Source organism: Diorhabda sublineata, chromosome 3, assembly GCF_026230105.1.
Source record: "Diorhabda sublineata isolate icDioSubl1.1 chromosome 3, icDioSubl1.1, whole genome shotgun sequence".
In the NCBI taxonomy this organism is placed as follows: domain Eukaryota; kingdom Metazoa; phylum Arthropoda; class Insecta; order Coleoptera; family Chrysomelidae; genus Diorhabda; species Diorhabda sublineata.
Window position 1 is genome coordinate 3,713,062 of NC_079476.1, and position 15,007 is coordinate 3,728,068.

General features: G+C 35.2%; 1 protein-coding gene across 1 annotated transcript in view; it reads right to left on the reverse strand.

Moving 5' to 3' along the window:
• The window catches only part of LOC130441496 (myosin-10), a 135,918-nt gene that overhangs the window by 18,499 nt on the left and 102,412 nt on the right, over positions 1–15,007 (reverse strand). The window contains exons 9-22 of the mRNA XM_056775210.1: positions 13,986–14,243; positions 11,271–11,424; positions 10,934–11,200; positions 10,726–10,878; positions 10,345–10,673; positions 10,102–10,290; positions 9,805–10,000; positions 9,524–9,744; positions 8,623–9,409; positions 7,753–8,481; positions 6,790–7,050; positions 6,544–6,728; positions 6,308–6,365; positions 5,274–5,867 (exon numbers count right to left, since the gene is read on the reverse strand). Coding sequence (XP_056631188.1) covers positions 5,274–5,867; positions 6,308–6,365; positions 6,544–6,728; positions 6,790–7,050; positions 7,753–8,481; positions 8,623–9,409; positions 9,524–9,744; positions 9,805–10,000; positions 10,102–10,290; positions 10,345–10,673; positions 10,726–10,878; positions 10,934–11,200; positions 11,271–11,424; positions 13,986–14,243 — 4,381 coding nt within the window. The remainder of the gene's footprint in view (positions 1–5,273; positions 5,868–6,307; positions 6,366–6,543; positions 6,729–6,789; positions 7,051–7,752; positions 8,482–8,622; positions 9,410–9,523; positions 9,745–9,804; positions 10,001–10,101; positions 10,291–10,344; positions 10,674–10,725; positions 10,879–10,933; positions 11,201–11,270; positions 11,425–13,985; positions 14,244–15,007) is intronic.

Genomic DNA, 15,007 nt, shown 5'->3' on the forward strand with positions numbered 1-15,007 from the left:
CAAACGTCATAACACCGTATTTTGCATAAAGACTTGGGTCTTAAGGCCTATAAAGTTCAGTTAATACAAGAACTCAAGTCGGCCGATCATCAACAACGTCATGTCTTTGCTGATTAGGTCCTTGAAATGCATGAAAATGATCAGGAATTTCATCGAAAAATAATCTTAACTGATGAGGCCCATTTCCACCTTGGTGGTTACGTCAATAAACAAAATTGTCGAATCTGGGGCTCGGAAAACCCAAGAGTTATTGTTGAAAATCCTCTCCATCATCAACGCGTGACTATTTGGTGCGGTTTATGGTCTGGCGGTGTCATTGGACTTTACTTTTTCGAAAATGAGGCTGGACCAACAGTTACGGTGAATGGATTGCGCTATCGAGAGACGATTAATGATTTTTTATGGCCGGAATTGGATGGTATTGATTTGGACAACGTTTACTTTCAACAAGATTGTGGCGCTACGTGCCACACAAGCAACGAAACCATCGATCTTTTACAGGAAAAATTTCCGGACCGTGTTATCTCTCGAAGAGGTGATCACAATTGGCCACCGAGATCTTGTGATTTAACACCTTGCGACTTTTTCCTTTGGGGCCACGTGAAATAAAGTCAACGCCAACAGTCCAGAATCGATTCAAAACCTCAAAGATGGAATTCGTGAGGCTATCGAGAACATAGGGCAGCCGCTTTGCAATTTGGTTCCGGAAAATTTCATGAAAAGGATATGGTCCTGTAAGCGCAGTCGTGGCTGCCATTTGGCTGATGTTGTGTTCCAATATTAACGGCATACCTTCCTCTTTATAATGAACTAAACATCCGATGATTTATCTCAAAAAATGGCATTTTTATTAAAATATTCTTACTGTTTTTAATATTAATCTATTAAATTTTCCAACTTATTGTTTTGTGTAATGAGATTTTTATTTATTATTTTTTTTTATTTAAAATTAACGTGCTCGGCTACTATGGCCACTTGCACGGGAGCGGTTATAATACATTAAATATGAAATGGTTTTTGATACAAGTATACAATATGAATACACAATAACACAATTATTCTATAGTTTGTGGTACAGTTGTACATCTTTGAGAAACTGAAGTAGAGAGGTAATTTCATTGTAGTTCGGGCTAAGCCGAAACTGTTGTCTTTCGACGGTATATTTGCAACACTCCGTCAAAATGTGCTTCATGGTTAGGTACGAGTTGCAGCTGGAACAAAGCGGTCTGGCAGTAGTAGTCATAAGATATCCATGAGTAAGTCTTGAATGGCAAATTCTTACTCTTCTTATCGCACTTGCCTTGAGAGACCAGCGAAGATAATAGGTTGGTTACCAATTGAACGCTGTATTTGAGGTAGGGATGTGTTAATAGTGTCCCAATGCTGCTGCCATGTAACTCTGGATTTTCTTTTGAACTGTGATTTTAAATCCTTTCCAATAATTACATTATCGGTGACGGTTGGAGATACGATAATAGGTGTAAGGACTTTTTCCATTCGAAATATTGTAAAGCATATAAAAAAAAAATAATTAATTGCAAAAAATGCATTTTTTGTGGCTCATTCAGTTTTTTCGTTGTTTAAACAATAACATCAAAAGATATCAAGTGTTATCTTACAGTTTGATAATCAGGAACACCTCCCGGACATTTAAAAAAAAATTTTGGAAACGAATGCGCCGCTATGCTCTGGTCTAAAATCGTGAGACTCATTCTTGGACGATTTTGTTAATTTTTGAGTACATATACTGTTTTAGCTAAAACACTTATCCCTAACCAAGCTGGAGTTTTTCTTTGTATTCTTCTTTATCCCTTTCTTTATATTAATGCCCAGTCACCTTTGATGTATTTGCTACTTCATGTAACAGACTCGACAGTTCGTAATTTAGAAACTACATAAATTGTCATTATATTGACACTTATTGTTTTTTTAGGGGTTGCTGAATTGATTTTTCTATTTTTTTGTTATTTATTCATTAAAAGTAAAGACTTATACTGTATGTTTCTTGATCTACAATACTTAAGAATTGAGCAATCTAAAAAATTGTCAAAATCAGCTTATGCCCATTTATAAATATCTGTGGGGTGAACAAATGCTTCCCCCATAAGTTTATGTGTGGTATGTAAGCTTGTTTGTTAAATTTCGTACCTTATTATTTTCAATTTTATTGCGGAATTGCTTCTCAAAGAATTGCAACTATAAGACGTGGCAAATTCCCCGCGGAAATGTAGCCTTATCGTTTCTTTCACTATACATATTTTTCTTAGTGTAGACAAACGGTAAATATAATCTGAAATGCAAATATATCGGGAATTTGTCAAAAATAAGTAAGTTTGTCCTTGTACCTTTCAGATGGGTTACCACCAACCTACTCATGTTTGATATACTTGCAACAGTGGAAATTAATGTACAAAAAACTCCCTGATTTCAGCATAAAATAAATTAATGAAAAACCAAGATACATACAAAATCAATTGTTTACTTCATGGCCGCCAGTTTGACATAGATCAGCTGTTTTTTTTTGGATTGCTTGATTATAATTGATACGACCGACATTAAACTATGATGAGAATGCTCATGTAATTTCTTTATTGCTTTCAAAATTAAAAAACCTTCATAATCAAATGGCTTATTATATTTAGTAGTAAGAATATCATATTTAATTTATATAAATTATGGAATTGTGTAGAAAAATGACAATTTATTACATCTCCATGAATTAGGATATAGGGGAAATGTGCCTATGATGGACCCCTGCCAATGATGGACCACTAGCTATATTTTCAAATTTACCGCGCATATTACACTACCACCATATTGGTTGGGTTGATTGATGCTTATAGTCAGTTGTTTACAAGCGCTCTTGCGAATCTAAACCGTTTTTGTGAAAATAAATAAATAAATTGAAATTGGTATGTATTGATATAACAAAGTAGCATGGCATGATGTTAGATAACTTTTGTTTTACTCTTAGCTAGAATCTGATTTTGTTACTACAGCTTGATAGAACTGTTGCATGTTGATTGGCGAATGAAAATTGAGGTTATGGCGGAGAACAAAAAAAATTGAGATTTTTATCTGATTTATGCAATATGGCCTATGATGGACTACTTAACGGATCCCAATGATGGACCAGGGGTCCATCATTGGAACTGAAATAAACAAAATAAATATATTGTTTTAGTAGTTTTTCTTTTCCATTTATAGAGATGACATCCAAAAAAAGACAACAGTGGGACGAGCATGATATGCGACAGGCTATTGAGAACGTACAAGATCACAGTATGGGCTTTAAGTTGGCTGCAAAGACCTTCAATGTTCCCAAAACAACTTTGCGAAGGCGTTTGGCTAAACAGGACAGTTCCAAGGGTAATTTGGGAGGACGAACCGCAATTTTCTCTAAAGCCATCAAAGAGGAGATTGCAGGATATATTATTGATATGGAAACACGTTTTTTTGGTTTAACCTCTAAAGATTTGCGGCGGATGGTATTCGAAGTAGCCGAAAAAAATAAAATAGAGCATCGTTTCAATCGTGAAACAAAAATGGCAGGATGGAAATGGGTGAGGGGATTCCTGAAGCGCAATCCACGATTTTCTTTGCGTAGTCGAGAAAGTACATCATTAGCTAGAGCCCAGGCTTTTAACAAGCCTAATATTCAAGCCTATTTCAATGCACTATCTAACACTATCTCTCATTTACGCTTCAAAAGGTCGGAAGCAAGTTGGTGCACTCAGCAGTGCAGAGCGTGGGCAGCACGTGACCGTAGTGTGCGCAATGAATGTCATGGACACTTACATCCCTCCTGCTCTTATTTACCCTTGTCAAAGGATGAACGATGAGCTTATGAACGGTGCTCCCGTTGGTAGCATAGCTTTCGTACAAGAGAAAGGTTGGATGACCAGTGAAATTTTTTGTAGATGGCTAAAGCATTTCGTGAAGTAGACGAAAGCATCTAATAACAATAAGGTTCTTTTGCTCCTAGATGGGCACAGTAGCCATAAGAGTCTCGAATCTCTTCAGTTTCAAAAGAAAATGGGGTAATTGTGTTCTGCTTCCCGGCACATTGTTCACATCACGTTCAACCATTGGACGTAGGATTCTTCCGTCCTCTTCATACGTATTTTGATCAAGAAATTCAATTATGGCTTCGTCAAAACCCGGGGAAGGCAGTGACTCAATTCAAAATAGCAGATCTTCTCAATCAAGCTTATTTGAAGAGTGCTGTACCATCAAATGCAATAAATTCGTTCAAAAAGACTGGCATTCATCCTTTCAATCCTCATGTCTTCGAGGACTGGCAGTTTGCACCAGCTTTAGCAACGGATAAGCAGATTCCCGAGGCTCAAGGAGATATCATCGAGAACCAAATGGAATTAGAAAATCAAACCCCATCCACATCTAGTTTTAACATGTCTTCATCGTCAGTTCTCGACATTTCTGTGAAGAAAATTTGTCCTCCCCCTCAAACTGTAGCAATTGGTACTGATAAAAAAAATGCAGAAGAAGGGGAAAAACTGGTCATTTGAATTAAACACCAGAAATTCATAAACTCAAAGAGAGGGTTATAGAAAAGGAAACAAAAATAAGAAAACAACAAGCCAGGATAGTAAAACGGAAACTTGTGATTGAAAATGATAGTTCTGATCAAGATGAATCCGCCTTAGAGAACTTTTTGGAAAAGGGACAAGATGACTCAGATGATGATGCTAGCTGCCTTTACTGCAATGAGTTTTTCTCGCACTCACGTGCAAAAGAAAAGTGGATTCGTTGTCAAAAATGTAACTCTTGGTGCCATAATGAATGCGCTGGTGTTTCCTTCCATTGCAAGTCTTTTATTTGTGAGCTCTGTACCTAACGTGATGTTAGTTTGCTCTATATTTTTTCTAATAAAACATTTTTTTTTCATTTATTTTGAAGGGGTCCGACATGGGCAGATGTGTGCCAATGATGGACCCCTCGACTACTTTTTTAAAAATAGCTATGCTATTAAACAGGAAATTATTTGGCAGAAAAATCTTCCTATACTTTAATAAACTTCGAGCCAAGTATATATTTTCATGTAAAAAAAATTAATAAGTCCAAAACTAAAAAAGTTGTAATGATATTTCCTTAAGGGGTCCATCATAGGCACATATAAAATGGAAAATATTTGTGAGGTTATCTTATTTCTAAAAAGTATTCATATCGAAGCATTCTAATTAGTCTACGTGTTAATATTGTGGTAGTAATATGACCATTAATAGCTTATAAACAACTGATGATCAACTTACTTTTTGTATAATTTGCTGCCTTTTCTTTTCTTCTTGAATAAGGACCATTTCCCTTTCAGTCGAAATCTTAATACTCTCTCTAAGAGCACACTCGAGTTCTTTTATTCTTGCATCTTTTTCGACCAACGCATCACCGCCTTTTTCGTTATCATGGTCCTCAATAGTTCGTTTTTGTTTTTCGAACGACGATAATAATAATTCTTTATTCTCTCTATTTTTGAGATTATGTTCAAGTTCACTTATGTAATTTTCTTTTTCCTTCAAAGTACTTTCCAGAACTTGTTTTTCGTATTTCGTTTCTTCCAAAGAAACTTTGTAAGATCGTAGTGTAGATTCCAATTGTTTGATATAATTTTCGTCCACTTCGTTCGTTTGCTCTTTAGATTCAGTGAGTTCTTTCAAAGTTGTTTCCAACTTTTTTCTTGACGCTTCACTTTCTTCAAGAGCAGCTTCGTAAGATTTAAGAGCAAGCTCGAGTTGTTTGAAATAATCTTCGCCGTTTTCCAGTTTGCTCTGTTGCAGAGTTTTGAGTGTAGACACCATTTGCTTGAAATTACTGCCTATATTGACATCTCTGATACTGTTTTCATGTTCCTAATTTCAAGCAACGAAACAGTACAAAACATTGCAATAACAAAGTACATATGCATTTATACAAAAACAAAAAAAATAATGGAATTTGGAGCAGATAAATATTGGGAATGGGGCAGGATTGGTGAAGCGACGTGGCAAGACTAGAAAAAGCTTTTCAAGAAGCCAGCAGGACCAGCCTGTATTTGATACGTACGTTTTCCAGTTAGCAAGGAAAATAGTAAAAAAAAACTGTGTTAGTTGCTTGGTATTTTGTAATATTATACGAAGGTTTTTGTGATTTTATTATAATAAAGTAGAATGGTAAGTAATAATATATTGATTATTGATCATTTGAATCTGGATCTGCCAAAATAAAATTTCAGTTTTATATAATTATAATCAACAAAAACTTTTCGCACTTTTTTATAATAATACATTAAAAATATTTGTATCAATATTACCTCTTGTTGTGCCTGTTGTTGCTGTTGTTTCAATTTTGCCTGTGCATTTTTGAGAGCCCTAAAAATTGTTTTATTTCAGAAAATTCTACAAAACATCAAAAGATTTTTAGATTTTTATTCATTACTCTCTTTCAAATTTCTATGGTTCTAATGTTAATTTTAACTAAGGTATGATAGGTTAGATCTTTTTTAAAGAAAAATCAGCCAACCACTACAAATTATAAATAAATTCTTACTGCTGAAGATCGGAAATCTGCTTCTCTTTCGCATTTTGTTCTTCCTGACTCATCTGAACCAGTTGAAGCAATCTTTCCATTTCGGTTGCTGATCGTTTAGCTTCTTCTTGCGCTTGTTCCATTTTCTTTTCTGCTTCAGATAATTTCTTATTCAATTCACCTACTGCCGCAGCGTTTCCTCCAGCCTAGACATTTTCAAAAAATGTGTCATGCATATTACATTATTATCTTCAGTTAGCGACTTACTCTCTGTAGGGAATTTTGTAATTGGTCCAATTGCTGCTTTTGTTTTTGTAATTGCTTATCTAATTCGGCTAAAGCTCTTTCTTTTTCTTCAACTTGTCTGCTCTTATTTTCTATTATTCTTCGTTGCTCCTCGAATTGTTTCTTCGCTTCCTCAATCACCTTTCTTTCTTCCGCCATTTGTTTCTTTTCTGCGGTATGGTCCTCAATGGGTTTATGGGTCCTTACATCTGTAGCTCTTTTATGAGCTTCTTGAAGCTCCAGCTAGAATTGTTCTAATATAAATATTTATCCATAAAAATAAATTTATTCAAGGTTCATTAGTAGAATTTGACTGTTAAAATAAGGGAAACATAAAAAGTTTTGTATTATTTAATACGAAAAAAATTTTTTGAATAAGTTTAATGGTAATTCAATACTGGAGCTGGTGAAGATAAGCTAAAACAAAAACATATTAAAATACTTCATCTATGAAATTTGTTTTCGATGGTAGACAAAAAACTGATGCTTCCAAGTCCCTTTGTTGCCTAACGAATTGTGAAAGAAGGAGAGAAATAACTTCAGTTGCTGTCAGGTGCTTCAATATAGTGGACCAATATAGAACAGGAAGATATCCAATTTGTGATAATTACCTATGTAGAATCTAGTACTAACTAATTTACAAGGTATACAGCTTCGTTTATAACCTTATAATAGTAATGAAAAGATTTATCTTAGTTCTATAATTTCAAAACATGCCACTTGAAAATTAAGAAAAACATTTGCAGCTTATGGCAATCAAATAATGCAAATAACTTAAGAAGATTGACTTGGCCATGTTAGACAAGTACTTCATCACAAAGTATGCAACACATATCACATTCGAAGAATAAATATTCTAAGCTATTTTCCTCATAGTATCCTGATGTTGCAATTCTCAATTTTCTTTGAAATATACATTTTTTCTACTTTCATTTCAAAATATACCTGATTTCTTTCAAGTTCCTGTACCAACATCTCAAGCTGCGATTGTAACCTTTCCTTCTCTGTTGTAGAATTCTTCACTTCGTTATGCGCTTTCTCCAATTCTCTTCGTAATCGAGCTAACTCCTTGTCATCTTGTTGTGGTGGTTGTATTCCTCGTTCTTTCTGATACTGCGCCATCTGTTGTAATTGTTGCTGTAACTGTTTCTCCATAACTTGGATACGTTTTTGTAGATCCTGAGCTGTTTTTTCGGCTTGATCTGCTCTATCCGTTTCTTGCTGTACGACTTTCCTCCATTGTTCCAATTCGGAATCTCCCCTGGCTCCCGATTCGTGAAGAAGTTTTTCCGCCTTATCTGCTCTTTGTCTGTGAGTATCTCTTTCTTTCTGTACTGCTTGTAATTGTTGTTGCAACTTGGCTATTTCTCTATCTCTGTTTTCTATTACATCTTTGGTTCCCCTTTCTACATCTTGAGTCATTTTCTTTTGCTCCGCCTTGAGTCTTGCAACTTCTGCTTTTTGTTTTTCTAATTCTGCTTCACTTTGGTTTAATTCTTGTTGGAAGTTCATTAACATATCCTGCGATTTTTCCAGTTGCATTACCAGTTGGTCTCTTTCCATAGTTAGTTGTTTTATGTCTGCTTCGTATTTAACTATCTGTTTCTCTATAGATTCTCCCTGTCTGCCTTGTTTGTCGAGCATTGCTGCCATTTTTTCTCTTTCTCTTGATACCTGGAAAGGAAAATTATGTGAATATTCTAGAAAAAAAAATGTCAGTAAAACGATTTAATAATTTCTTGAATTGAAGGATTTAGTAACGAATTTAAAACTTTGGAAAGTTATTATAACCACATAAGTTGAGAAAAAACATACTTGTGCTAATTCTTGTTGCAGTTTTACTATAGTTTCTTGAGACCTATGATCGATTGTCCTTCGTTGGGAATCCAATCCAGTTCTTATTTGTTGTAGTTCTGCTCGCAAAACATCCCTTTCCTGTTCCATAGTCTTCCAATCGAGTTTATCTCTTTCTATACGCTCGTGCATTCGTGCAAGCTCAGTTGCCATCCTTTCGAATTCAATCTTAGTAGCCTCGTTGGTCTGTAAGGCGTTAGCTAAGTGCTGTTGCGATTTTTCAAGTTCTTGAGCTAATCTACCAGCTTCTAGCTCGGTAGCGTCTCGAGCTTGGATAGCTTTCTCTAATTTCTCCTTCAATTTTTCAATTTCTAATCGTTCATCATTTCGAACTTTGTCTGCGGCTAGAGTTTGACGTCTATCTGCCTGTGCCACTTCCATTCTTAATTTTTCGTTATCTTTCTCTAATTTTTCCGATTGAGTTTTGAGTTTTTCGTATCTGTCTCGTAATTTTTCGCATTCTATTACTGCTCGCTCCAATTCGAGACGTTGCTTGTCTTGTCCACCTGATACTTTGGAAATTTCTTGTCTAGCTAGATCTAGTTGTATACTAACTTCATGTAATTTCGTTTCTAATTGTTGATTCGTGTTTAGTGTCCTTGAGAGATCTTCTTTGAGACGCTCTATTTCCGCACCTCTTTCTTTTTCTTGTTCATAAGTGAACTTGCCTCTCGTACTCTCTAGATGTGCTATTTCCTTTCTGGATCTATCCAACTCTCCTAGTGTTTTGTCTAATCGTTCTCTTAACCTACAAACAAGTAATGAGATGAAATTAATAATCTATATTATTTATTCCATGGAACAAAAGGCTTTGAAACAAAAGAAATATCTAATAATATGATTTAAACGAGATAAAACTCACCTGTCGATCTCGGCACGTAAACGATCGCTATCATCCCTCGATCTTTCTTCTCTATCGTATTTCGAATACCGTTCTCTTCCTGGTGCAGTTGATTCACGTAAGGCATCATACTCAGCAATTATTTTTCTGAATTCAACTTGTAATTTGTCATGTTTATCACGTGCTTTTTCTACTTCAACTTGCAATCGGGCTGATTCTTCTTGACATTTTTCGTAACTCGTCTGAAAAGAGTTTCAGAAATTATTACATATGTATCAAACAATTATACGTATCAAACTTACCTGAACTTTTGCAAGTTGTCCATGAGTTCTTTCAACCTCGTATTGCAATCTTTCATTATCGGCGTGTAATTTTTCTTTTTCGCTTTGGACTCGTCTAATTTCAATTTGGGCTTTTTCGTATCTATCTCTTACCATTTCGATATCAATATTTAATCTTTCCAATTCTTCTTTGGACTTTTCTTCCAATTCTTTCGATCTACAAATAAAAACATAGTCAAAATTAAGACGATTAGATGATTTAGACCAAGGTGTCTATAGATTGATAATATTGATAAGAGTAACTGTAAAGAATTTTACCTTCCTAATTGCATCGCTACTCTATCGTACATTTCTTGTGTTCTCTGCATTTCATCCTGAAGTTTTCGTTGTTCGTCTCGCATTTTAGCTACAAGTATTTGTTGTTTTTCTACTTCTAGTTCGAAACGTTCTTTTTCTGCTGATACTGTATCAAGTTTATTCTGTACTCTGTATAAGTCGCTTTGGGATCTAAAAAAACGATAAAACAGGATGAACAAATACAGTTAGTGTTATTGCACTCACCTTTCGTATTTTTCTAATAATTTATCGAATTCTTTGTGCATATTTTCACGTTCGTCCATTGCTTTTTGAGATGCATATATTGCTTTATCTAATTTTTCTTTGAGTAAATCTATTTCTGAAAGAGCATCATCTCTTTCAATTTGTAATTTTTGTTGTGAAGAATGGGCCTTCTCCCATCTGTCTTTGAGTACGTCAAGTTCCGTTTCTATATCTGTTCTTTCTCTTTGTACCTTTGCTATTTGTGTCAATTGCATTTCTACTCTTTCTTTCAATTTATCGCATTCATCCTGATAGCAATCTCTCTCCTTCTGAATTCTAGATATAGCATTCTAAAAAAGAAGAAATGAGCTCTGGTTATACTATTTATTCCGATAGACATACTTGGGTTTTTTCTATTTTATCTCTCAGCCGATCTGACTCTGCTTGAGCTGATTCTTTTTCTTTCTGTAGACGAGCAGACTGGGCGAGAGCCTTGTCCAATTGCGACTGGATATTCTCTAAATCGTATGAAACTTTTTCTTTCTCCAGTTGTATCTATAAACAATAAACAAAATTTCTCACGCAATTAGAAAAATGAATGATTACACACCTTTCTGGTCTCTCCAAGTGACTTGTCTAGTTTTTCTTGTAGTTTGTCTACTTCTGTCTGTGCTTTGTCTAGGGCGTTCTGAAGTTTGTCTTGTTGTAGTTGAGCCTTTCCCAAGGTCGCCGACGTACGCTCCAATTCTTCTCGTGCTTTCTCCAACTCTCCATATGCTCGGTCCTTGTCGGAATGGAGTTTCGCTGTGGTGGATTGTGCTCTCTCTAGTTCCTCCCGAAGACTCTCTTGCTCTTGGTGAGAATTTTCTAGTCGGGCCTAAATATTTTTCAATAGAATATATACACTGAAAAACATATGAAAGGTGAAACATTCCAAAATACATTACCTTGAGGCGATAAACTTCCCCCTGAGACTTTTCAAGTTTCTCTTGTAAAGCTGTAGCCTCTTGGCGTGCTCTTTCGCTATCTGCTTGTGTCACTCTCAATTCAGCTTGACATCTTCTAAGCTCAGATGATGTTTTGTCAGCTCTTTCTTGCATTCTGAAATGTGGTAATCAGAAAATAATTAGTAATTTTTAGGATAATTTTATATAAATGGAATAAATGCACAATAGAGTGTAGATGAAAAGAATTTATGAGGTAATTCTTAACTTGAAGTAAATAATAAGTTTGAACCAGTTCTGATTACGAAAACCAGCAACAAACATAACCGGGCAAGTATCAAATTATAATACAACAGGCAAAAGTAAAAGAGGTAGATCTGTATGAACATGAAGAAGGATTATCTAGAAAGAACTGCAATAAACTTAACATGGAAATGATGCTACAGAAATGGCCAAAACAAAAGGAAATGAAGAGACCTTGGCAACAAAATTGGAACGATGCATGAGGAAGCGCCCTCAGCCCACAGCTCCTGAAATAACAATAAATTCGATATTTCTGAAATTGCGTTCTAGAGTTATGGTCAATAACACATCAGATTTTATTAGGAACTAGCTTTTAGCCGCGATTTCGTCTGAGTAGAATTTATGCAGAAATCTCAGTATATACAAAATTTGGTGTTTGATTTTCTGGGACTAAAGCACCTACGCTAGTATTATTCCTCGTACGTGAACATATATTTTTAGTTTTAAGAGGCAGTATTGCGTCTTTGTTTTATAGTTTTGAAATTTTGAAACTGAAATACTGATGGCGGGGGAAACACTTCATTAAAGTTGGTTGTTTGAGTTGCAGATTGGCCAAATATTCTATCAAACTTCCTAGTTCTTACAAGCTTTCTCGTTTTACGTTATAACCAATCAATTTTGGAGCGGCAGTGACTTTTTTAACAGCTGTTCCAGCCACTAATAGTTTTAGAGATAATATTTAAAATTAAGGCTTCCAGCCTTTTATTTTGTATTTGATTTTCAAACAAAATATTAGTACTATAAAACATCTAGACGGTAGAAAGTACATATTTATACATTTTCTGTCCATTTCTGTACATTTCAATAGACTAAAATCTGTGGGTATTCTTGGTCAAAATACTGTAACATTCCCGTATCCTGATGTACGAATTTTTTTAACATTTCTTTGAAACGGCACTACTCGCAATCTAGTACCATTACAACGTGTCGGTGAGTAATAAGATACCAATCGTAAATTCAAGTTTTTGAGGGAATAGGTAGGTACAATTATTCTGTTTAAAACTTGTGTTGAATAATTAACATCCTGATTGCAAACTCTATTGATAAGATAAGATGTGTTTGGTCTTTACAAAAATGAAAAATTTGAGTATACTACTGACAAGGTCTAGTGGGTAGTTATATACGATAATGATCCCAGAAGTCCAGACGTACTTGGCCTGACCTAGACACGGTAGTAGGTGCTTCAAAAATATCACTATATTAGAAAGTACACAATCTATACAGCTGATGTTTCAAGTTTAAAGACACTACGTTGTTCAGTATTTGTTTTGCAGCCATCAATATTGAAGGTTTTCAGTGAATTTGTTATCATGGAAAAATTGATCATCCATCAACCACCAACACCAACCAATATAAAAGCTGAATTAGATTCTACTCGGGGTGAGACTGCTCCTTCGTTATCAACAGTAAAAACTGGGTAGCAGAGTTTAGAGGAGGCCGTACAACCTGCGAAAACCAGAATCGTAGTGGCCGACCAAATGAGGTACCGACTCCAGAAATGTTGATGAAAATCTACAAAACGATATGGATGATCGGCGACTGAAAGTACGCGAGCTAGAAGACATAGTATTTATTGCAAAAAGTGCGGTACATGGCATATTAATTGGAAATTTGGACCAGAGAAAGCTGTGCGCAAGATGGATGCCGCGTTTGCTCACAATGGAACAAAAAAACCGTCGTGAAAATGTTTCTATCGAGTGTTTAGCAATGTTGCATCACTTCAAATCCGAAACAAAAGAACAATTCAAACATTGGACTGAAAAGGGAGAACCGGCTCCAAAGAAGGCAAAGATTATCCCATCTGCAGGCAAGGTCATGGCGTCGGTTTTTTGGGATCCACGCTGGATAATTTTCATTGACTATCTTGAAAAAGAAAAAAACTATTAAAGGCGAATATTATACGAACTTATTGTAACGTTTGAGCGAAGAAATAAAGCAAAAAAGGCCGCATTTGGCTAAGAAGAAAGTGTTGTTTCATCAAGAATTTGCATCAGTGCACACATCCGTTATTGCAATGGCCAAAATTAGTTTAAAGTGCTACCTCATGCACACTATTTGCCAGATTTGACTCCCTCGTATGATTTTCTGGGAAAAGGATATGACGTTGAAAAATAAATAATTTTTTTTGTTGTTTTCTGTGTTGAGCCACATACTTCTGGGACCATCCTCGTATAGTACTAGTCCCTTCTGGATACCTTCTCTCCCCTACAGCCAGAATAATAGTAGAAATATAGAAACTACCTTAGAAAACTAAATAGTTGACACCCCAATTTCATTTATTTGTATAGATTATTTTAAATTATGTCTCCTAAAATTTCAAATTCTTGATCACGATAAATCTAGCGAAATAATTTTTAAAATGAACATCAATCATATCAAAAATAATAATTTCATTATTTTTCTCTTCAAACTCACCTATCTAATTCATGCGAGCTACTGAAAGTGACTCTGCCAAATGAACTACTTGCGGTGGTGCTCTGAGCTCTTTCGAGGTCGCCTCTGAGACGTTCGTTATCTAATTCCAATCGGGTTAATCGTTGTCTTGCCGCCTCCCAGTCTGCTCCACTTCTTCCAACCTCGACGGCGGCTTTGTCCAGCTCGGCCTTGGATTTACCCAACTCTGATTGAGAACTTTCCAACTTCGCTTCCAAGCGATCTCTGTCATTTTGTGCTCTGAAATCAAAATATTGAACAATTATCGGAATGACTAACGTTTTTTTCCTGGAAATACTTTTAATTTGGAGTATTCAGGAATTCAATTTTCGTTTTCAATTCATAGAGAAAAGAGAAATTACTTTCTGATTGCTTTCTTATCATTTAATAATAGATTCTGATTACTTGAAATCCATTTTAGAACTATAAAAGGATTGAAAACGCATTTAGATACTTTTAGAGTCATTAGAAGCAGCCAAGGAGTATAGAATCGTGCATAGTCGTGCCAGGTCGTTCTGACGTTAATATTTTTAGAGGTTTTGCTATTTTCTCGACCGAAGTAACAGTTCATACAGCTGTATCTGAGGAATATTTTTTACTTCCAATTCAAGCAAAAATGCTAAAGTTGTTTTCGCCTCTACTAACTTTATTTTCAATATATCTTTTCTCGTGAATTTTTAAGTTCGGATTACAACTTAAGACTAAATTTCGCACCTTTGAGTTCGACAATTGATAAAGATTTGTAAATAAATATATTAGAGATAGATAGAAACTCTTTTCCTAATAGCGCAATGTCAATAAAACTTTCTTTAGGGTTCAGGAAAATATATTCATTACATTTACGTTGTGAACAGTCGCCGAGAATTTTATTTGTTCGTAGTCAATCTTTTAAATTAAATTTATCTTTTGAATCACAATTTAAGCTATTCTATAGAGCATTTTATAGCTCGGAAATACGCTCGAAAAATGCAGACTGTTGTTTTTTGGTTTACCCTCCAAGTAAT